This window comes from Acomys russatus, chromosome 13 (genome assembly GCF_903995435.1).
Source record: "Acomys russatus chromosome 13, mAcoRus1.1, whole genome shotgun sequence".
NCBI classification, from domain to species: domain Eukaryota; kingdom Metazoa; phylum Chordata; class Mammalia; order Rodentia; family Muridae; genus Acomys; species Acomys russatus.
The window spans coordinates 46,701,273-46,725,195 of record NC_067149.1 but is presented as its reverse complement, the minus strand read 5'-3'; the positions used below and the strand labels follow the sequence as shown (position 1 = coordinate 46,725,195).

The 23,923-nt window shown below is 47.0% G+C and overlaps 2 protein-coding genes across 2 annotated transcripts in view; both read left to right on the top strand.

Moving 5' to 3' along the window:
- Nucleotides 1-23,923, top strand: part of Wnt5b (Wnt family member 5B) — a 115,535-nt gene that overhangs the window by 71,728 nt on the left and 19,884 nt on the right. The gene's annotated exons all lie outside the window — the stretch shown is intronic.
- Nucleotides 10,595-10,933, top strand: LOC127197667 (2-iminobutanoate/2-iminopropanoate deaminase-like). Its single transcript, XM_051155646.1, has one exon. It carries the CDS (start codon nucleotides 10,595-10,597, stop codon nucleotides 10,931-10,933), a length of 339 nt encoding a protein of 112 aa, XP_051011603.1.

The window sequence follows — 23,923 nt, the reverse complement described above, 5'->3', positions numbered from 1 at the left end:
TGTTTACTTTGTCTTTGTGCTCTTGCACGCCAGAAGAGGACATCAGATGACATTATCGATGGCTGTGAGCCCCCATGTGGTTCCAGGGAATTGAACTCAGGACTTCTAGAAGACCAGTCAGTGTTCTTAACCTCCCAGCTGCCTCTCCAGCCCTTTGTCTTTTTGAAGCAAAGTGTTATTGAGTAGCTCTGGCTGGCCTGGAGTCAAGCTGGTCCCCAGTTTGCAGCAGCCTTCCTGTGACTGCCTCCTAGCTAGAGTTAGAGGTATACACCATTGTGCCTGTTCCACTTAGTCTACATTGGACAAACAAAGCCAATGATTGACTATATGTTAAAGGCAGATTTTTTTTTTTTTTTTTTTTTGAGACAGGGTTTGTCTGTGTTGCCTTGGATGTTATGGACTTGCTTTGTAGACCAGGCTGGCCTTGAACTACAGTGATCCCCCTGCCTCTGCCTCCCAAGTGCTGGGATTAAAGGCATGCACCACCACACCCAGCCAAAGGCAGATGTCTTAGATTGGCTTCCATGGTACAGAGTGGTCCAACAATGGCTGTCTCTCACCAGAGAGGCCAAGAGGCCCAGTCTGCACTGAAGTCCTGGAGGATTTCTGACAAGCCATTGATCTTCAGTCCATGTTGACAGAAGCCTCTTCTAATGCCAGAGAAGGAGTGAGCAGTGACAGAGACTGAGTAAACTAGCAGGCAAAAGCAACATTTCCTCCTTTGTCCCGTCATCTGGGCTGCCTCCTTCCAGGTGTGTCTTCCTACTTATTATCTGATCAAGAAAACCCCTCACAGAAATGCCTGGCAGTTTGCCTTTTAGTCAATTACAGACCAGTCAAGTTGACAATTAAGATTAGCTGTCAAAAGTCTGGGCCTGGTCACCTTGACAGCCAATCGCATATCCTTCTGTCATGGTTAACTTCCAAATGAAAACAATAACAAGGTCATAATGTCACCTAATATATACAAACTACACCATGTAAAATGACAAACTCATGATCTTTTTTCCTAGAATAGGTGGCAGAGTCCCTTAAAGAATGCTTAGTAGCCCCTCGTGGTGGTACATGCCTTTAATCCCAGCACTCGGGAGGCAGAGGCAGGTGGATCACTGTGAGTTCAAGGCCAGCCTGGTCTACAAAGTGAGTCCAGGACAGCCAAGGCTAATACAGAGAGACCCTGTCTTGAAAAAAACAAAACAAACAAGCAAACAAACAAATGCTTAGTCATGGGCTAGAGAGATGGCTCAGCAGTTAAGAGCACTGACTGCTCTTCCAGAGGTCATGAGTTCAAGTCCCAGCAACCACATGGTGCCTCACAACCATCTGTGATGTGATCTGATGCCCTCTTCTGGCCTGCAGGTGTACATGCAGGCAAAGCATTGTATACATAATAATAAATAAATAAATCTAAAAAAAAAAAGAATGCTTAGTCTTTTATGTCTCATAACAAATATGATAATATAGACTTGCCACTGATATTATCTCAACCAGTGTTATACCACACGATAAAAAATAGAGGCAAGAGAACACAAATATGTGCTTAATATGTGTGTATATAAGCATAAGCATGTTTGTACATGTTAGTATTTTGTCAGCCTAATACAAGCTAGGGTTATCTGGCAAGAGGGAACCTCAAACTCAGAGAATGCCTGCATCTGACTGGCCTGTAGGGAAGTCTGTGGGCCATTTTCTTGATTAATGGTCAGTGTGGAAGGCCCAGCCTCTGTGGGCAGTGCCACCCCTAGGCAGGCGATGCCTGAGCCATGTAGGCAGCACTCCTCCATGACCTCTGCTTTAGTGTCCCCTTCCAGGCTCCTGCCTTTCTTTCCTCGCGGATAGCCTAACTAGCATCCTCATGTCTGTAACTAGTCACGTGGTCTTGCCTGGTATCCATAACTACCTTCCCCTACCCCCCATTCTATTTCCTGCCCTAAGCAAGAACCTCAGTAGGCCTCTTCCTGGAGAAGGGACTCAGATATTCATTCTTGAAGGGTCTGGGTCATCTTTAACTCTGCCTGGATTGGATTGTTGTAGTTTCCCATTGAATTTAACAACAGGATACAATGATGCCAAGGGAACGCCCTAGAGGATCTCCTACACTCCAGGCACGATCTTCCTTGTCTCCTCTGTGGTGGGCGGGACCAGTCGCCCCTCCTAGCACTGTTACTCCTATTTTAACAAGCTGTAGGAGGGGTTCGGGTCACCAGTAACCCAGCCCTAAGCAGGAGGAAACTGTAGCTTCCAGCGGACCGGATGTTTGTTGTGTGTCCCAGTTCTCCATTCTGGAACCAGAACTTCCAGGCAAGCGAAGTATACGGTCCTGTGAAAAGGAAACACAAGGTTTCCTCATAGGCCACCGGGGTGACAGTGCGCGGAACCAGTCCTTCTTTCTCTCCTTGACTTGTGGTCCTCGTGAGTCCTGGCCGGAGGAAAATGGAGCCATGTATCGGATGCTGATTCAAAGCGTGCACAGCCTAGGGAGAGTTCCCCAGCCTACTGCCACCCAGTTGGCCCTGTAGCTGTGTATTCAAAAAATGATTCTCCTGTTCCATCAAGGCAGCTGCTTTCGTATCCGGCAAACATTAAGATTGGTGAATCCCATGCCTATGGTCCCACGCCCGAGGCTATGAAATGAGTTTCTTGGTCAGAAGCGATGCCGTGTGGAATACCAGGATGGTGGGTAAAGCATCTTGTAGGTCTATTTGTGGTAGTTAGGGCAGAATCATTACATGCAGGGAAGGCCAGTCCATGACCAAAATATCTACCCCAGCAAGAACAAAATACTGTCGCTTCCAGGGTGGACATGGCCCAATGTACTCAACCTGCTGCCGGGTCTAGCTCATCACCCGTGGGAATAGTGCTACATCTGAGGCTTAGTATCAGTCTCTGCAGCTGGCACATTTGGCACTCAGTGGCGGCTTATCCAGTCAGCCTTGGACCACAGCTGTCTCAGCGTCTGTTCACGCCTGTGGGGGAAACACTTTCCTGAGCAGTTGCTTCCGAGGACAGGGAATCCTTCAGCTCCTGCTTTCTTCCTTGAAATGAATTTGAATCTTTAGAGATGGAGCCTCCTCTGAGGGCAGGGTTTTGTCCTCAGGACACTTTTATATTCTCTCAGTACAGTGCAGGAATTTCATTGGCAGAGGCACTGATCTCTCTAGTAGTTACAGCTGCCTCTTAGAATTGCTGAGAGGTGCTCCCACCCCCTTAGCACTGTTGACAGGTGCTCCCACTCCCTTAGCACTGCTGAGAGGTGCTCCCACTCCCTTAGCACCACCAAGAAGTGCTCCCATTAACTTAACTGCTGGAAGGTGCTCCTACTCCCTGAGCACCCCTGAGAGGTACTCCCACTCCCTTGGCACCACCGAGAGGTGCTCCCACTCCCTTAGCACCGCCGAGAGGTACTCCCACTCCCTTAGCACCCCTGAGAGGTGCTCCCACTCCCTTAGCACCCCTGAGAGGTGCTCCTACCCTGATATTTCTTCTGCCAAACAAACCATTTTCTTTAAGTTTAACTTCACTCAGAGTCTCAGGACCTAGGAAGATGTCTTGGGAGGACCCTGCTGTTTGAGGTTGCAGTCTTCCCAGGAGTTCAGCTTTGGACGGAGGACTCCCTCACCCCGGCAGGGCCTCCAGGTCTCTACCTGACCCCATCTGCAGAGTGTCTTTAGACATAGATGCCTTTAACCACATTTGATATATGGCCTTTGACACAGCTCCCTGCTAGCTCTCTCCTCCCTGGCCTGTAGGTTAATTAGGTACTGTGTTCCTGTTCATGTGATGGGAATGTGCTGCCAAAAGCAAAACTAGCATCCTTAAAGTGCCTGGTTTCACCAATTATGTTCACCTATCCTGGAAGCCCCACCCACTCCCCAAGGGCAATAGCCTTTGTTTCCCCCTCTCCCCGGGTAAAGTTGAACTAGCTCCCTGAAGTGGTTCCGGGACTGGTTGATCTCTGTCATGCTCATGACCTTGTTCCTCCTGCCTTGGTGGGCCAACAGCCCCTCAGGGAAGAGGAGAACCACAGAATGAAGGCCAGTTCTCTTCAAGCACATCCTGTGAATGGCCACTACCCAGTTTCTGACAGAGTCCTTGCCTCTCTGAAGCCTTGTAAGCTGAGCGGCCTCCACTGGTTTGCATTTCTCCCTGCGTTGATGTTCTTCCAAGCTCCCACTAGAGCGGCCCGTTGTCCAGACTTCAGCAACTTTGCTAGACCAACACACCAAATGCTTCTACATTCCTCCCAAAAAGGCTCAAAAGCAGCCGGGCGTGGTAGCACACGCCTGTATTCCCAGCACTCAGGAGGCAGAGGCAGGTGGATCTCTGTGAGTTCGAAGCCAGCTTTGTCTACAAAGTAAGTACAGGACAGCCAGGGATGTTACACAGAGAAACCCTGTCTTGAAAAACAAAAACAAGCAAACAAAGACTCCCTAGGTCAGTGGTTCTCAACCTATGGGTTGCCGTCCCTTTGGGGGGGTTCACATACTGGATGTCCTGCATATCAAACATTACAATTCATAACAGTAGCAAAATTACGATTATGAGATGGTAATTAAATAGTTTTATGGTGGGGTCACCAAACATGAGGAACTGTATTAAAGGGTCATAGCATTAGGAAGCTTGAGAGCCGCTGCCCTAGGTTGTGCCACATTAACAATTAAAAGTAACTAGAGGCACGCATATCTAGAGCTTCCATTCTGCCTCATAGAAAAGCTCCAGAGGCACAGGCAGGCAGGTCTTCATGAGTTCCAGAACAACCTGTTCTACAACAGTAAGTTCCAGACAGTCAGGACGTCGGTGTGTGTGTATGTGTGTGTGTATGTGTGTGTGTGTGTGTGCGCGCGTGCGCGCGCCTTGTGTGCAGGAGCCCAGAGAGGTCAGAAGACATGTTGGGACACCTGGGATTGTAGTTACAATCACTTGTGAGCTGCCATGTGGTGCTGGAACTGAACCCAGGTCCTCTGCAAGAACACGTGCTCTTAACCACTGAGCTATCTCTCTAGCCCATCCAGGTAAAATGAAAATACTATAGAAAAGGCTCGTAGCCCCTCCTCTACCCTTCACTACCAACAAGGTGGTAGTGAAGAGAACACAGCTTTAGTAGGCACAGGCACAACACAGACTCAACAGAGGGAACCTCCAGCTTTCCTGTAAACTTAGCCTGGTGTTTTCCGTAGCTGAGAAGTTGGTGAAGGCCAGGCAGCTCCAGACCAACAGGAAATCAGCCAGCGCTTACAGAGCAGAGCTGTGGAGCAGGCACTGCCCTCAGGTCTGTTCATAGACAAGCCATGGCAGCTGGTCTTCATTCCCAGGCAATGAAGGAAGTTGCCAACGAGAAAACCGCTGTACCCATGACCCTCCCACCTCATTCCCCTGAGTGCTGGTGTTTGAACTCTTCAGCCCCATCCACCTTGCTTTCTTGCTACGATACAGTCAGTATGTGATGCCATGTGCACCAGCTGTTGGCAATGAGTGAGGTATTAACTGTGCTGTGAGCAGATCTGGCCACTGGTGATGGTTTACCAAATGGGTCAGTGCGTGCGTGCATGCGTGTAGGTTTGCCAAATGGGTCAGTGTGTATGTGTGTGTGCATGCGCGCGCACGCTCGTGTGTGCGTGTGCGTGTGTGTGTGTGTGTGTGTGTGTGTGTGTGTGTGTGTAGGTTTGCCAAATGGGTCAGAGTGTGTGTGTGTGTGTGTGTGTGTGTCTAGGGAAAGAATGCCCTCTGGGAAGGTCAGCTGATACAGTTTTTGTTCCTTTAGGCCTATGTTAAGCTCTGGCTTTGAATAAAAGACCTTGAATTGCTTGTATGTAATTCTGTCACCCTCTAGTGGTCACATCTCTCTTAGCCCTGGACCCATGAAAGAGCCCCATTTCTGCCCCCACCTGCTGGGATGGAACCCAGGGCCTCACACTGATGTTGAGCAGTCTTGTGCCCAGTCAGCCCTGTAGATACCCATTTTTAATAAATGCAGTTTCATCTTTGTGTGTTGGGATGGTTACTGTATTCGAGGCTGTGTGCAGGCCTCCGGGGCTGAGAGCTAAAGCAGGAATGGAGAAAAGAGAAGCACCGTTTCCAACCAGCCTCAGTTCTCCTTTCCTGGGGAGCGGGCCAGGGTGACTCAACTCCAAGATTGCAGCAGCCTGGCCCAATAGGGGACTCTGCTGCTCCTGTCACTCAGGCGCTGTTCTCTCTGCTCCTCTGAGACTTATCACACCCTGATAACTAGTTCAGAAGGCTAGAGGGGGAGGGGAGGGTCAGCTCAGCCTGTCCTGACACCTCAATGTCTGGAGCCTGGCTGAGTTGTCCTGGGTGCTGGGCACAGCAGGCCTTCCTGGAAAGTCCTGTGTGGGCGAACCAGGCACTTGGTGTCTCTTACATAATGTCATGTCCACAGCCGTCTTGGGGTCAGCCCTGTTGGGGACTTCTCACCCAGGTCCCCTTCTCTGCCAAGAGAAGGCTCAAAGTCTAACATAAAAGTTGGACTCCAGGGGCTGGAGAGATGGCTCAGTGCTCTTCCAAAGGACCTGGGTTCAATTCCCAGCCACCACATGGCAGCTCACAACTGTCTTTAATTCAGTTCCAATGGCTCTGACAACTTCACACTAAAGTAAAAAACTTAAATAAATTATATATATATATATATAAAAGTTGGATTCCAAAGCGGTAGGAAAGGCCTTGCTGATCTTCACGTGCCAGGGATAAACAGTGTGGAGGCCAAAACCACCTCTGTTGGGATGAGCAGGTGCTACAGTGGCTCCCTGAGTGGGAGCTAGTTGAATAGAGTCAGTGATTGCCAGAATTCTGCGTGAAAAATCTGCCTGGATTTTTCTAAAGTTGGCACAACTTTGGACTCACAGTTTGGTGAGGTTCTTGCTTATTATTTACCTTTCATGTGCTGCTTTGGAGATGGGGGTCTCACTACAGAGTCTAGGGCATCCTGGCACTAGTTCCCTATCCTCCTCAGCCTCCCTGGTACCATGTTACAGGTACCACTCTGCTCAGCTTTTTTTTTTTTCCCCCCCCTTTGGTTTTTCGAGACAGGGTTTTTCTGTGTAGCCTTGGTCACTTTGTAGACCAGGCTGGCCTCGAACTCACAGCGATCCGCCTGCCTCTGCCTCCCGAGTGCTGGGATTAAAGGCGTGCGCCACCACGCCCGGCTCCAGCCTTTTATTTTATACTTTACCTTTAAAGGCAGAGAGACAAGTAATTTACTCAAGTAGTCAATGCTGCTATTGTAACCAATCCTTACTGTTTTGGCAGTTTTGTTTCTGCTGTTTGTTGCATTTTGTTTCTGCTGTCTGTTGCGTTTTGCCTCCTGTGTGTTTGTGCAAGTACAAGGCCACTGAACTAATCCTGCAGCCTGAGGGTTCCTCGGTCTGACTTGTTGAAGGAATCTAAATTAGCATTGTTAACTTCAGGGTTGGTAACAAATCATAGTGATTAGGTGGCAGCGTCTTGGTAAGGCTCTGAGTGGCCTGTGTAGAGATGTAATGACAGTATTGCTGTGCTTGTTTTATAAATGATGAAAATGAGGCACAGAATAAGAACCTGCGTCCTTGGGGTCCTAGGAGTAGCCAAACAGTCCAGTCGGTGAGTGGCCTAATGAAATGAACAGACGTTTCTCGAAAGATGAAGTACAAACGGCCTGTGGCTTCACCAGCCCTCAGAGAATCGCAGCGCTCAACTGGCATTCCGTCTTCCCAGTTAGAAATGGCCGTCACCGGGAAAACAAATAACACGGGGCAGTGGTGGCACACGCCTATAATCCCAGTACTCAGGGAGGCAGAGGCAGGCAGATCTCTGAGTTTGAGGCCAGGCTGGTGTAAAAGGAACTTTTGTTGTTGTTGTTGTTGGGTTTTTGTTTGGTTCTTGATTGGTTTGGTTTGGTATTTTGAACTCGAACTCACAGAGATCCACCTGCCTCTGCCTCCCTGAGTGCTAGGATTACAGGTGGTAAAACAACTTTTATTTGCTTGTTTCAATTGTTGTCTCCCAGGCTTACTGCCTCTGTCTGTTAACCTAGGCCTAGTCATGGAAGCTTCTAGCCTCCCCCATACAATCTAACCTAGGCCTAGAATGTTTTCAGCCACTGAGACTTACTGTTAAATAAGCTCACCTTTTCTTCTTCTAAGCTTATAGCTGGCTGGTTCAATTCAGCTGTTCTGGTTCAAACTCCCCTCCCAGCTGACTTATTCAATCTGGCTTTTCTCTCAGCCTCTGAATTGCTCTGCTTGGCTTCAAACTGACTCAAGCAATCTTTCCTAATCTCCTGGCTCTTTCTCATTATCTGGCTCCTTCTGTCTTCACCTGTGTCTAGCCTGTTCTCTCATTCAGTCACTCTCTGTAAAACTCTACCAGTAAAACTATGCGCTCTCTCTCTCTCTCTCTCTCTCTCTCTCTCTCTGCATTATCCCTTAAATAGCTTCCCTTTCCTCTCTCTTTTTATGAGAGTTGGGTAAAGCCTATTCTGTCAAATCTTCTCTGACTTGTCACTTTCTTTTTCTGCCACTCAATTAGACATCACTTTCAAACGTGGGTGCTTCTTTCTACAAACCAATTTTACCTTCACTGCTTGGGATTGAAGGCCTGCTTATATTCTACCTAGATCATGCAGATCTAGAAGGGCTTTGAATGTGATTCGTTGCCAGAGCGGCCATGTTCTGAATTAAAATTCCTCTGCAGCCTGGTCTATAGACAGAGTTCTAGGACAGCCAGGGCCACATAGAGAAACCTTGTCTTGCACAACAAAACAAAAACAAACAAAAATTTAAATATATTTTATTAATTTATTCATTACATCTCAATTGTTATCCCATCCCTTGTATCCTCCTGTTCCTCCCTCCCTCCCGCTTTCCCCTTACTCCCCTCCCCTATGACTGCGACTGAGGGGGACCTCCTCCCCCTGTATATGTTCATAGGGTATCAAGTCTCTTCTTGGTAGCCTGCTATCCTTCCTCTTAGTCCCACCAGGCCTCCCCATCAAGGGGACCTGGTCAAATATGGGGCAGCAGAGTCCGTGTGAAAGTCAGTCCCCACTCTCCACTCAACTGTGAAGAATATCCTGTCCATTGGCTAGATCTGAGTAGGGGTTCGAAGTTTACTGCACGTATTGTCCTTGGCTGGTGCCATAGTTAGAGCAGGACCCCCAGCCTCAGATCCGCCTGACATAATGTCCTTAGTCATCAGGGAAATGCAAATCAAAACAACTCTGAGATTCCATCTTACACTCAGCAGAATGGCTAAGATCAAAAATTCAAGCAACACTACATGCTGGTGAGGATGTGGAGAAAGAGGAACACTCCTTCATTGCTGGTGGGAATGCAAACTAGTACAACCACTTTGGAAATCTATCTGGCGCTATCTCAGAAAACTGGGAATAAGGCTTCCTCAAGACCCAGCTATTCCACTCCTTGGAATATACCCAGAAGAAGCTCCAGCACACAACAAAGACATATGCTCAACCATGTTCATAGCAGCCTTATTCATAATTTCCAGAACATGGAAACAGCCTAAGTGTCCCTCAGTAGAAGAATGGATAAAGAAACTGTGGTACATTTACACTAAGGAATACTACTCAGCTATTAAAAACAAGGAATTCCCGAAATTTGTGGACAAATGGATTGAACTAGAAATGATCATAATGAGCGAGTTAACCCAGAAGCAGAAAGAGTCAAATGGTATATACTCACTTATATCTGGACACTAGCCCAAGGGGCATGTCCCATGAAAGTCTTCACTTACCAGGAAAGTGGGACAGAAGGGAGGACATCCTATGGGACTCTAGGTGAGAAAAGCATGGGAGAATGGGGAAATAGAAGGACCCAGAGTGTCCTAGAAACCTACAACAAACAAATTTTAAAAAGAAAGAAAACAAATAACAACCAATATTGTTGAAGATATAGATAAAAGAAAACTTGGAGATACTACGATCAAAAGTGTAATTTAGTCCAGACACTGTGGAAGTCAGTGATGGGGGCAGTTCTCAAACAACAACAAAAAAAAAAAAAAAAAAAAAAAAAACAACAACAACAACAAAACAAAACAAAAAAACCCTAACAGTAAATCTTCTGTGTGTGCCAGATGTTCTACTCCTGAGTATTTACCCAAAGGGCTCCAAGTCAGCACACCACAGACACTTGCATGTGAGTGTTTATTGCAACACTCTTCACAGCTGCTGAGTTATGGAGCCAACCCAGTTGTCCATAAACAGAGAATTCAGAAAAACATGTTATATATTGGACATATGATGGAATTTTTTTCAGGCACAGAAAAAACCAAAGTCATGTTATAGGAAAATATGTGTAGTTGGATCACCGTATGAAGTGAATTAAGCGGGTCTCAGAAAGACAAATGTTGAATGTCTTCTTGTTTGCAGTTTCTGGATTCCATAGAGACATGTAAGTCACAGGGAGAAAGGAAAATAGATGTAAAGCTGCCTAAGGGGACAAGGAGCGCTAACAGGAGTAGGGAAGGGGAAAGGGGGTATGAGGCGAAATCTGCTCAATGTAGTAGATATACATATATGCAAACTCTAAGAAAACAAAAGTTTTAAAAGTTTGGCTTTTGGAAGATCTGCAAGAGAAAGATTACCATGTCACCCCCCCATCAGGAGGTCCGCACTGAGGCAGCCCTAAGGACCTGGCCACTGTCCCTACAGCTAGTATCAGAGGACAGGACCAGTTATATATCAGAGCAGCTAGATGTGGGTCCTCTGAGCAGACAGCTTGTGCCAGGACAGGAAGCAAGCTCTCCCAAAAGGCTGATTCCGGAAGCCAAAGGCTGTGACTTGGCTAATGGGGCAAGAATCTTGCGGGCTGATGTAACTGCATCCTGCCAGAGAAACCTCCGAGAGGACCTTCAGAGTATTCTCCATGTTGCTGCTGCTAGCCACGGTGCCCTGTTCCCAGAAGGGGGCCATGCGGAGACTTAAAGCCGTGGCTTTCTGGCATTGGGGCATTGCTGTGAGTTGCCACACTGTTGTGTACTCTGGGATTTTTGTTCGTTCCAATTCATGAAAAATTCATGTTTAACATCTTAGTTTTTACAACTGATATTGTAAGCGTAAATGTAACCAAAGTGTCTGATGCTATAATGGAGACACCATACCATAGGGAGATCTGGCATGTGTTAACGGTTAATGAACCTTGGACCGATGCTGTAAATTATAGTTGTGTTGTTAAATATGAGTGGAGACTCGTAGGCACGCAAGTAAAAGTAAAGGAAAAGATGAGTTATCATGGGCGAGATGAGCTGTTGTCCCTGAGAAATGGCTTGATACAATTAATTCAATTAAATGGTATTAATCTAATGAGTGAGTACCTAGTTCTCATGTTAGACTTGTACAATGCAATTAAAATACTCAAACTTGGCCAGGTGAGGGGGTGCACTCCTGTAATCCCAGTACTCAGGAGGCAGAGGTAGGTGGGTCTCTGTGAGTTCGAGGCCAGCCTGGTCTACAAAGCAAGACCAGGACAGCCAAGGCTACACAGAGAAACCTGTCTCGAAAACAACAGCAAAAAACAAATCAAAAACAAAAACAAAAACCCTCAAACATGAGCAGTACAAATAAGGTTTTTTTAAAAAAAAGTCTGCAGATGTATTTTATAATGGAAATAAACTAGACATGTAACTTATAATTTCAAAGGTTGTTTCTGTGTATGATGTCAGAGGGGGAAAGGGTCTAGGAGAACTTCTGTGTATCCAGATCATCTCAAGTTCTCTGTGCTTTGCAGCCTGGGCTGCCTGGACCTAAACAGGAAGGTTGTGTGGCCCCACCTCCAGCCCCAAGGTCCTCACAGCAGTTACTGCCTCTTCGCCCCTACTTCTGGCTGCTCTCACTGCTAAACCAGGCCAAGAAATCTTCAGCCCCTGCCCCAGGGCATGAGGTGGAGGGACTCTAAGCTGGATTCTACAGTTCTCCTGTGTAATTTTAGCTGCTAGGGAGGGGAGAAAAAGAGAATTTCTTGAGGCCAGAAGTTTGAGGCTAGCCCATGTAACATAGGGAGACCCCCATCTCAAGAAGAAGGAGGAGGAAGAGGAGGAGGAAGAGGAGAGAACAACAGCACTGGCCTGTAATCCCAGCACTTGGGGAACAGAGGCAGGTGGATCGCTGTGAGATCGAGGCCAGCCTGGTCTACAAAGCTACACAGAGAAATCTTGTCTTAAAGCAAAACAAAACAAAACAAAACAAAAAAAACCAAAAGGGGGGCAGGGAGAAGGAGGAGAAAGAAAGTGGAAGTGGGAGGACGCCTGTCAAGACAGATCATCAAGTACCGGCGTTTGTTACTAAGCCCAAGGACCAGAGTTCATTCCCTGAGACCTACATGGTAGGAGAGAACCAGTTCCCACAAGTTATCTTCTGATAAGCTCACATGCATGCACACACATAAACAAGTTAATAAAACTGTTACAAAGAAAAGAACAATTGTAGAGCAGTAACATGACTTCTGATCATTTTCCTTTGGATAATAACTGTTAGGGTGATGGAAAGGTAGGGTGAGAGAGATAGTGGGGAAAGAAGGTGGTTTTTAAATCTATAGTGTCAGGGGGAGCTGCGTGGAGTGACAGCCCAGGGAGAAACTACACAGACATCTCTGGTTTTGCCTCAGTCTTTGGTGGTATTCTCTTAATGTTAGAAAAATGCAGTATTTTTACTATTTGCTGCACACCACCCCAAGAGCCTCCCTGGTGGACCACATCTGGTCATATTACATCTGTGTGATACTGGGCTGTTTTCCACTGACTTTCTGTGTTGACATTGGCTTTTGGTGTTTGGGCGTGTGGTTTCCCTTGACACAAACATGGACTCGTTTCTTACCACTGAAATTTTCCTAGGGTGCTAGTGTTTCAGGCTGGAGGGGACGTGAGGGGACATGAGTAGACTCAATGGGCTACATCCATGGAGAAAAAGAGGATAGAACTGGTGGGGTGGCTCAGTGGTTAAGAGCAGTTGCTACACAGTGTGAAAACCAGAGTTTGGAGACCAGCACCTGCATAATTCAGGCCTCATGCAAACATGAAAAAAAAAAAAAAAATGCCTAGCACTCCTGCTCAAGGATCCTACCCACTCACTTTCCTGATGGCCCCCATCCCATGCATGCACCCTTTTGAATGTATGCATGTGTACCTACACTAAAACATACATACATGGATATATAAGTAAAATCTAAAAACAAAACAAATAACAACAAAAAGAGGCTACTTTGCTGGGCGTGGTGGCACACGCCTTTAATCCCATCACTCAGGAGGCAGGGGCAGGTGGATCGCTGTGAGTTCGAGGCCAGCCTGGTCTACAAAGAGAGTCAAGGACAGCCAAGGATATACAAAGAGACCCTGTCTCAAAAAAAAAAAAAAAAAAAAAGAGGCCACTTGTAGACAGCCAAAGAGATGGCAGTGCACACATTAGCACACATTCATTTGTGGGTCTCAGAGCTTATGTTTGGCAGCCTGGACAGGGTCAGGGGTCTGACCTTCTGCACTGAGAGCATCCCTTCCTGTTGCTACATCATTTTTACAGATCTGCTGGGTTCTTCACTGCCCTCTCCCTGACTGTAGTTTTAGGCACCAGCCATTCACAGTGTTTACAAAAGACACTCAGAATCTCAGACGTCCCCTGACAGTTTCTTTGTTTATTCCATGTATTTGCTTAGTAACATTTGTGTGTGTTTGTATGAGCCTTATGGGTGCACACACAATATGGCACATGTGTGATGGTCACAGGACAACTTTTGGGAGTCTTTACCTGTTGAGTCATCTTGCCAGTCCCGCTGTTATTTCTGAAAGATATTTTTAACTAATTTCTAAATGCTTTTGAAAATGTTACTTTCTAAGCCTGGCGCGGTGGCCCACGCCTTTAATCCCAGCACTCCGGAGGCAGAGGCAGATGGATCACTGTGAGTTCCAGGCCAGCCTGGTCTACAAAAGCAAGTCTGGGACAGCCAAGGATACACAGAGAAAATCTGTCTCCAAAATCAAAAAACAAAAAACCAAAAAAAGAGAAAATGTTACTTTCTTTTGCGATAGAATCCAGATGTGTGTGTGTTGGGGGGGGGGGGGGGGGGGGGGGAAGGGCAGGTTGGTGTTTTTCCTCATTTGTGTCACTCCACCGGCACCTTGTCATCTAGACATAGAGGGTGACTTCAGGACAGCATTGTGGCTGAATGACATGATTAGGTTTGGAAAAGCAACTGGGCAAAAGCAGATGCATAAAAAAACAAAAAACAAAAAACAACCCAGGGAAGGTTTGTGGGGAGAGAGAAAGGCTTTTTGCTTCAACACTTCCTCTCCCAGTGTGATATAAGCACCTATCTAGTTACAGGATTTTTTTGGCAAAACATTTTTTTTTTTTAAACTAGACTTAGCTGGGCAAAGCCAGTGCCTCCCTGGCTGGTTGAATTGAGGAGCATCTGCCTCCTGTGTCCCTGGCAGCCTTGTTTGCTTAGGGACCATCTGTAGAATCTTGACTCTCAGAGGAGCAAACCTCCAGCTCAGCCAAGTTCTACATCCTGGGTGACATTTGCAATCCCTTTGATCTCAGCGGAGACACCTGGGCATGGATGTCACAGAAAGCATAAACACAGAGCCCTCTAGCCCTCTGCTTGCATGTTTCTTGTCCATGCATACACAGTGAAAGACAGGCAGGCATGCCCGGAGAGGCACAGGGCTGCACCAAGTTGAGGACCAAGTGGGCTAAGCTGATTCAGATACTGCAGCTAGAGTTGGCTACCTGCTAGCAGACCCAGGAGGATGCCTCCTGCTCTAAGTGTCCTAATTTTAAAAGTAAATGACCTATGAAAGAGGCATTGCAGATGGCTAATAGACGTGTAATCTATGCTCTCACTGAGCATCAGAGAAATGCAATTTAAAAGCTGCTAATTTAGTATGGATACTAGAAGTCAGCTTAGTGTTTTATTAGGCTTTATTTTCATCAAAAGTTGGAAACTCTAAAAAGAAACATATTTGAAAGCCTGGTAAGCTTAATGACCAAACTGAAGCAGACCTGTTCGCTGGCCAATAGATGTGAAGGATGCTTGGATATTTTCCCCCCGTTTGGTTTTTCAAGACAAGAGTTTTCTCTGCATATCCTTGGCTGTTCTGGGACTCGCTCTAGGGACCAGGCTGGCCTCGAACTCACAGCGATCCGCCTGCCTCTGCCTCTCGAGTGCTGAGATTAAAGGCGTGCACCACCACGTTGGCTCCGATGCCCCCTCCCAACACCTTGCTGGGCAAGCGCTTTAGCATGGAGCTGTGCACCCAGCCTTCTCTCTCATTATCTAGTAGAGACGGATAGGGCTAGAGAAGTGTGGCTCGTCAAGGGCCACGGCTGTGTAGGGCTGGACTTGCCTTAGTCAACAATGATGACTGTCACTTAAGGCTGGGTAGCCTCATGTCACTGTGGCCAAGCCTTGGGACCTGAGCTCAGTCCCAGGAACCCACATGATAGAACTGACCCCCAAAGTTGTTCTCTGACCTCCATAAGTTGTTCTGGCATGTGTACATGTGTGTGCACCCACACCCACACCCGATGGAAAAAAATGTATGGAAGATTCAGCTTTTTGTTGTTGTTGTTGAGACAAGGTTTTTCTGTGTACCTTGGCTGTCCTAGACATGCTTTGTAGACCAGGTTGGTCTCGAACTCACAAAGATCCGCCTGCCTCTGCCTCCTCAGTGCTGTGTGTGCTACCACTGCCCAGCTGGAAGATTTCAGCTTTTTAAAAATACCTCAACAATGCTGTATTTTCCTGTCTTTTCATGTAGGCAAGGTGTCATAGACCTCAGGAGCGGGGATTGGAGTATTGTTCTCTTGTTCACTGTCTGTCCTTAGAGAAGCAAGAGGCTGGACACCTCTGCCTTTTTCGAGGGGACAGCAACTGCGTTAGTTGAATTGCCCTTGATAACCCAGGAACTGCTAGAAAAATAACAACAACAAAAATCCAAAACCTTTACATTCTAAAAAGAGATTTTTTTTTTTATTTAAATGGTCAGCTGCTAATCAAATTAATCCTGACTTTTTAGATTTTAAATGTAGCTTAAGTACCACTTACTAAGATTTAATTATACGGTAATTTTCTGCTAAAATTATTTCCCTCCTTAATGGTCCCTTTCTAATTTCCTAACATCTCTCTACTCCCTCACTCCCAGGTAGATGCACATAGATAAAGATTGGGGGGTGGAGAGGTGGGTTTGTGAGTGAGGCCAGCCTGGTCTACATGGCCATCGTGAGTTCCAGGCTAGCCAGGCGATGCAGTGAGACTCCTTCCCTCCCCCGACCCCCAACCACTTGTTTTTGTTTTTCTTTCTTTCTTTCTTTCTTTTTTTTTTTTTAAGATTTATTTATTATGTAAACAGTATGCATCAGATCACATTATAAATGGTTGTGAGCCACCATATGGTTGCTGGGAATTGAACTCACGACCTCTGGAAGAGCTGTTTTTGTTTTTCAAGACAGGGTTTTTCTGTGTAGCCTTGACTGTCCTGGACTCACTCTGTAGCCCAGGCTTGCCTCAAACTCACAGAGATCCACCTGCCTCTACCTCCCTGAGTGCTGGGATTAGAGCTGTGCACCACCACACTCAGAGATCCTGTCTCAAAAACATGCAGACTGGCCGGAGAGCTAGCTCAGTGGTTAAGTACGCAGATGGCTTTTCTGGAGGAGCAGGGTTCAATTCCCAGCACTTACAAAGCAGCTCCCGACTGTCTGTAACTCCAGTTCCAGGGACTATATCCACCAGGTATGCATGTGCTGCACACATCTGTGCTTGTAGGCAAAATACCCATACACACAAAAAAATAAAACAAATCTTTAAGCTGGGTATGGTTGTACACACCTTTAATCGCAACATTTAAGAGGCAGAGGCAGGTGGATCTCTGTGAGTTTGAAGCCAGCCTGGTCTACAAATCAAGTTCCAGGACAGTCAGGGCCCATTGTCAAAAATCAAAGAACAAATACAAACTGGGCCGGGTACGGTGGTGCACGCCTTTGATCCCAGCACTCGGGAGGCAGAGGCAGGCGGATCACTGCGAATTAGAGGCCGGCCTGGTCTACAAAGTGAGTCCAGGACAGCCAAGGCTACACAGAGAAGTCCTGTCTCGAAAAACAAAACAAAAAGCACAAACCATGTAGACCAGGCTGGCCTTACTCACAGCTCCAGTCCCATCCATTTTCCTGCAAAATTGCATACTTTTATTTATAACATTTCATTGTATTTATGTACCGCATTTTCATTATCCGTCCATCTGTTGATGAGCGTCTAGGCCTGTGATGGATGAAGCAGCAATGCCAATGGGCAAGCCAGTCTCTCTGCAGTAGGCCGCAGAGCCAGGTGGGAACATGTTCAGGAACGATACAACTAAATCATATGGAAGTTGTAGTTTGGTTTTTGAGAAGCCCCACACAGATTCCCATAAAGTTGACCAGTTCACACTCTACAAGGGGTGGTTTTCCAATAGAGCCAGCTAAGCGAACCAACAGGCACACAAAGTCCTCAACACCTGGAACTCCACCTTTGGCTTTAAAGGCTGTTGTGTTAGGGAGGTACGCAAGCAACTGACAAAGACTTATAAAGACCCAGTTTCAGGCCATTGTTGGCTGTGTTGCTTTGGGGTCTGTGATGAGGCAGAGAGAGCGTCCTGGTGGGAGTGTGCGAGAGAGGAAACTGTTCCCTCCGTGGCTGAAATGTTAAGGAGACAGACTGAGAAGACCCAAGGTCTCTGTATCCTCTTCGGGGGTACAACTGCAGTGACCCGGTTTTCTTCTACTAGACTGCACATACGAAATCTATCACTTCCCAAATGTGCCACAGGCTGGGGACGAGGCCTCTCACCTAGGGAGTGTGTTCTAAATGACAGCAGCTCTTCTGCTTATCCTCATCAAAGAAGGGATGGGCTTGGAGGGAGCTACAGGATCATTCTTTTGGCATCTCACTAGATCTCCACAATTCAGGGACATCTTAGGAGATGCAGTCAGACTGTGTGCAAGCTGGGTAACTCTAGAGGTTAACCAAGATTCTGATCAGGAAGAGACATCCTAAGAGAGCAAAGTGATTTCTTGGATAAATATGTACCAGTCCAGGAGCAACTGTTACCCTTGGGTTAGGCTGTAAGGCTAGTTTTTAAAAATTATGTCATCATTTGTGTGGGGGAAGTGGAGGAAGCCCTGAATAAATGAAGTCCCGAGTGAGTGTGGGCTGTTGGCATGGACACAGCCATGTCATGGCAAGCCCCCACGTGCGTCACAGCCCCTGTGTGAGTGGCAAGATCAGAGGCATGCCATGGCAAAGCCTTCCTCTGGTCCAAGTGCAAGTGTTGACTGTGTGTGTAGAAAATGTCCATTGTAGGCATCTCCCCCCCCCCCCCCCCGCAGATGTTTACTGGGGATGACTCCCCAGTAGAGACTACTCACTGTATACCATAAACCACACCTCCCTGCTAAACTGTCTGTAATAAACACACTGGGCTTCTCCCTCTGAGAGCCCAAGCCACCCAGGCCTTGCTTTTCTGTGTGCCATGTACCCTTTCTTTATTCCCTCCTTTGCCACTCCAGTTATGTCAGTCCCTGCAACCGTACTGGATGTGGCATCTGTGTGTGTGCATGGGACATACACACAAGTGCATGTACCAGCATAGGCTGTGTAGGCCAGAGGGCAAGTCTGTAGAGTTTGGTCTCCTTCCATCTCCGTGTGTTTTGTTTTGTGTTTCATAAATGGTAACTCTTTTTTTGTTTGTTTGTTTGTTTGTTCGTTCGTTGTTGTTGTTGTTTGTTTGTTTTGTTTTGTTTTGTTTTTGTTTTTTGAGACAGGGTTTCTCTGTGTAGCCTTGGCTATTCTGGACTCACTTTGTAGACCAGGCTGGCCTCGGACTTACAGAGATCCACCTGCCTCTGCCTCCCAAGTTGAATCGTGACTCTTTCTGGTCAATGGTGTGAGTTTGTGAGGTGGATAGATTCCCCAAAGATCAAATGTGCTTCAGCCTCCTAAGGCGACTTTTAATAAAGTGGCCTTCCCCCGAAACCATGTGTGGATGGAGACAATTGTTTCTCTCTCCCTGTCCTGCTGGCGCTCTCTCTGCAGTGCCAGGATAGATCCCGAGGCCTTGCAAATGCCTGGCAAGAGCTGTGCCACAGCGTCATATACCAGTGTGTGTCCTATTTCACATCAGTGGTGACCAAGGGTAAGCAGTCTGAAACCTGATCTCCTACATCAGTAGATAATACAAGCCTGCCCTGGGGGTGGTTCCCGGTGCTAACTTGTCATTCTGCACCTGTTTTCCTCTCACGTGACCCCTGTGTTCTCCTTCTGCTCCTTTTCATGTTTTATCATGTTTCCACAGCTTCTGACTCCTCTGCCGGAGCCCAGCCCCCAGCCTTCCACTCCCTATACTCCATCAGTCATTATTTCCATTAAATAGTCACCGTGGTTTCTAAATACAGACCTGATGGTGCTTCTACCTGTGCGGCGTCTGGAATAGCTCCTGTAAACCACAGAACAAAGCCCAGACTTTTTGGTGCATCCCCACGGCCCCCAAGAAGTGGCCCCAGTGAAGATTCTGTTGTACCCAGAACACATAAGTTCTGTTTGTCTCCGCATTTTGACATTGTACCCCATTCTAGTTTGCTGCTTGTTACTGTGATAAACACTATCCAGAGGACTGGAGAAATGAGTCAGCGATTGAGAGCACTTGCTGCTCTTGTAAGGACTTGTTTGATTCCCAGAACCAAAATGGTGGCTTATAAACATCTGTAACTCACACAGACACACACATATATGCATGTACACAGACACATAGGCACATAGATACATACACACAGAGACACACACACATAGAGACACTCACACGCATACACTGACTCACACAGTTAGACTCACACACAGGCACACAGACACAAACACTGACAGACATAAACACACACACACCAACAGAGACACACAGACATACAGACACACACATACAAACACCAATAAACACACACAGACACACTGTGACACACACACACAGACACACATATACATACATACACAGAAACACACACAAACACCAACATACACATAGACAGATACGGCCAGCCAGCCACACATAGACATACACAGATGCATATACACTACAGAATTGTTTAGAAAAAAGAGTAACTTCTTTCAGAAACTGCGTATGTGCCATATAGTCAGGAGTGTGAATTTAGTAAAATGATTGCTGTAGCTATAATACAGATAATAGTACACATACATACACTGACGCTCCTTTAGAGAGCAGAGTGGCCAACTCAAAAGCCTTGGGAGCCTGTATTCAAGCTGCAAAAACTATAAGGAAACTGGGCATTGGTAGTGAGCGCCTCTCATTCATCCAGCACTCGGGAGGCAGAGGCAGGCGGATCTCTGAGTTCCAGGCCAGCCTGGTCTACAGAGCTAGTTCCAGGATAGCCAAGGCTACACAAGGAAACCCTGTCTCGAAAAGAAACAGCAAAACAAAACAAAAAACCAAAACAAAACAAGAGAAGAAAGAAAGAAGAACTATGTCGGAAGCAGTAGGGAACAGAGAAATTCATATCCCCAAATTTTGAAATCATGTGGTAATCAAAGAGATCTGGCCATCTGTCAATTAGAGGGTTTGTTTGTTTGTGTTTGTTTGTTTTTGAGACAGGGTCTCATGTAGTTCAGGTTGACCTCAAACTCACTCTGTAGCTGAGGCTGGCATCGAACTCCTATGTCTCCACCTCCCAAGTGATGGGATTAAAGGTATGTGCTATTGTGCTGTTGTATATGCCTGTCTCCTCTTTTTTAAATAGCATGGGTCTCTCTCTCTCTCTCTCTCTCTCTCTCTCTCTCTCTCTCTCTCTCTCTGTCTCTCTCTCTCTCTCCATGGCGTGAGCGTGGAGGTTAGAGCACACCTTATGATCCACAGTGTGGGTCCTGAGGATCAAGTCTTCAGGCTGCGCACCGGACACCTTTACCTGCTGAGCCGTCCCACCAGCTCCAGTTTGCAAACTCAGCAGCACACTGAGTGGGTAGCACCAGACACACTCTATCCAGTATAGACGGGCTGTCAGCTGCCATCGGTGGGGACCAGAGCTGCAGTGCATACCCCTTCCCTCCCTGTGAGCTCAGGAATTTGCATCCCATGCCCCAGAACTCCACAGCAGACCAAAATCGGTTACTTTACAAGATGAGAGCCTCTAAACAACTTTTCCATGACCCTCCAAGCGTTGGCTTCCGGGTTCCTTGGAATAATTTCCTAAGCTGCTCACTTAGGGGCCATCCAATTTTAAATGATTGTGATTCATCATTTAAATGGATGAAAATTCTTTATCGTCTGCACAGAATAAAACTTGCATGGACCTTTTGCTTGGCAACTGGGAAGAAAATGGTGGCTTCTCCAAGTAAGAGGGTGCAGCTGGGACCTGCCACTTCTGGCCATCTTCTATGCTGGATCATGGAGGGGGACAATGCAGAGTCTTGTGACTCTATTGGCTTTGTGGCGTTTAGTGTCACAGTGTCAGTGCAATTGGGAGCAGTAGGTCACTTATTTTTCCGTCACATTGAAAGCTGATGGTCTGGGAGTCTCTATTACATGGGTCCACCGCCAGCACTGCCATTGGGCTCCTCTCCTTCCTATTTCTCTCTCTTTCTCTCTCTCTCTCTCTCTCTCTCTCTCTCTCTCTCTCTCTCTCTCTCTCTCTCTCACACACACACACACACACACACCCTCCTCACAGGGAATGCCAAATGCACTTCTAGTTTAACATCTCTCCCAAGTGCCAGAATGTAAGTCTCCTCCCTTCTATCCACCCTCTCCCTTCTATCCACCCTCTCCCTTCTATCCACCCTCTCCCCCTCTCCCATCCCCACCCCACCAAGGCTTGAGATGCCTGTGAGTTCTCCAGGGGCTGCCGCAAAAGGTGGTAGAGCTGGGAAACCTTCCTCCCACCCCACCACAGATTTTTTAATTTTCATCTGCACCAACTGTCGAGGAAGTAGATCACACAAAGGAATGCTGTGCCTTAAGGCTAAGAGGATTCGCTGAGCAAAGCAGGAAGGAAGAAGGGGGGGCAGGGTAGAAGCAGAGACCCTTGGGAGAAATAATTAAGGCTGGCAGGGAAAGGCTGTGTTAATTGAGCTGAACAGAAGATGAGCATCTGGGGATTCCTTCAAGAGACTGGGATTTTCTGATAAAGTGTTCCTTACATTATTGCATTAATCTTCGGTCACTATTTTTTTTTAAAGGGTCTTTTAAAGAAAGGCATCTATGAAAACAGTCATGCCAGAGGCTGGCAGGTGAACTAAATAGTGACCACTGGCAAAAAATAAAAGTGACACAGAAAGTAGCTTGACTGAAGCCTGGTTTCCCTACAGTGAAAGGAAGCCATGTTGCATTGACTTCTGATGCGGAGACTGCTGGCTCCCGGATAGGATGCTCGGGGCTGTGTGCCGATTTGCTCCTCGTCTGCCCCCACCCTCCGATAGTTATGTCACAGGGCTGTTTCTAAATTAGTAAACATTTGTTTAATTTTCGTTTGAGCTTGAATATTCTTTTTATAAAGAGGAAAAGAAGAAAGGGGAAAGGGATGTTCGCGTGCCCTATGAGGCTGAGAAAATACACAGAGATTCACACTACTGGGACCTTTTCTCATTTTTGAACACTTTTGTTATATAATGTAACACACAGGGACACAGAAAATGGCAAAGAACCTTGATGTGCACATAATACATGCACAGCCGAATAAGTGGCACAAGGGAAGTGACCTCATCCATTACCCAGGCTGAGCAGAGTGTGATGCTGGCACCCACCAACTCCAGGTCTCTCCCTCATCACTGTCTCCTCTCCCATGCCGGGGGCGGGGGGAGCGGGGGACAGGGAAGATGGGTATGGGAACCTCTACATGCTGTGGGCGATAGTCAGCTTCTGGTTTTTCTGTGTGGCGTACACCTGTGCTCTCTGTGGCTGGCTTTTCTACGTTATGTTGGTAAGATTTGAGCGTGGTTGCATGCAGCTGTAGCTTGTTCAATTTTATTCCTGCACAACACTTCATGGCCACTACAGAGCACAGCTGGCCCATCCATCTCACTGTTGGTGGCAGGAGGCTGACACAAGGCTGCTAACCTATTTATGTATTTATTTTTGTTTGTTTTATTTTTTTCAATGACTTTGTGGTGTGCATTGATGTTTTCCCTGCGTGTAGGTGTGTGCAAGGGTGTCAGAACCCTTGAAACTGGAGTTATGGATAGTTGTGAGCGGCTACGTGGGTGCTGAGAATTGAACCCGGGTCCTCTGGAAGAGCAGTCAGTGCTCTTAACCACTGAGCCATCTCTTCAGCCCCTACTTATCTATTTATTTATATTTGGCTGAGAGTGGAATGCATGGACTCAGGCATGCTAAGTCTTGGAGATCAAATTCAGGCTTGGTGGCCGGCCCTGAGCTAGAACTGTTACTGACATAGTTCCTGGTGCATCCGTATCTGCAGGGGAGAGGACAGCTTCATCACCAGGAAAGCATTGTTAAATGGCAACAGCTTTGTTTCGCTGTAACCCATGTCCTGTGTAGACCATTTACCTAGAGTGCACAGTCCAGTGGCCTTCAGTGTAATCACAGGCCCCTGCAGCCGCAGTCAGCAGTGATGCTCCAGTGGGAGTTGTTAGCGTGTTCCTTTCAGCCATCCGCACACATGGCTATCTGAGAGAAAGCCGGTGGGCACGTCCATGCTCCGTTTGTGGCTTGGCTTGCTTGTGCCGAATGGTTCTGTGGCCCTGAGAGGTCTTTAACACCCTAGGGTGACTGGTTTAAGGCATCAACAAATAGATATTTGTTAGTAAAGCACGCACGTCGTGTGGCGAGCGTGGTGCATTAGTCATTATGTTACTGAGGATGGCTGCATGAGTGTGGCTCTCAGATTTTCACGGGCATCAGAAGTGACCTTGCAAAGCTGGCCTTTGAC

Bases quoted from the DNA above. Each gene is read 5' to 3' on its own strand.
- LOC127197667 (XM_051155646.1), top strand. From the start codon at position 10,595: ATGTCACCCCCCCATCAGGAGGTCCGCACTGAGGCAGCCCTAAGGACC.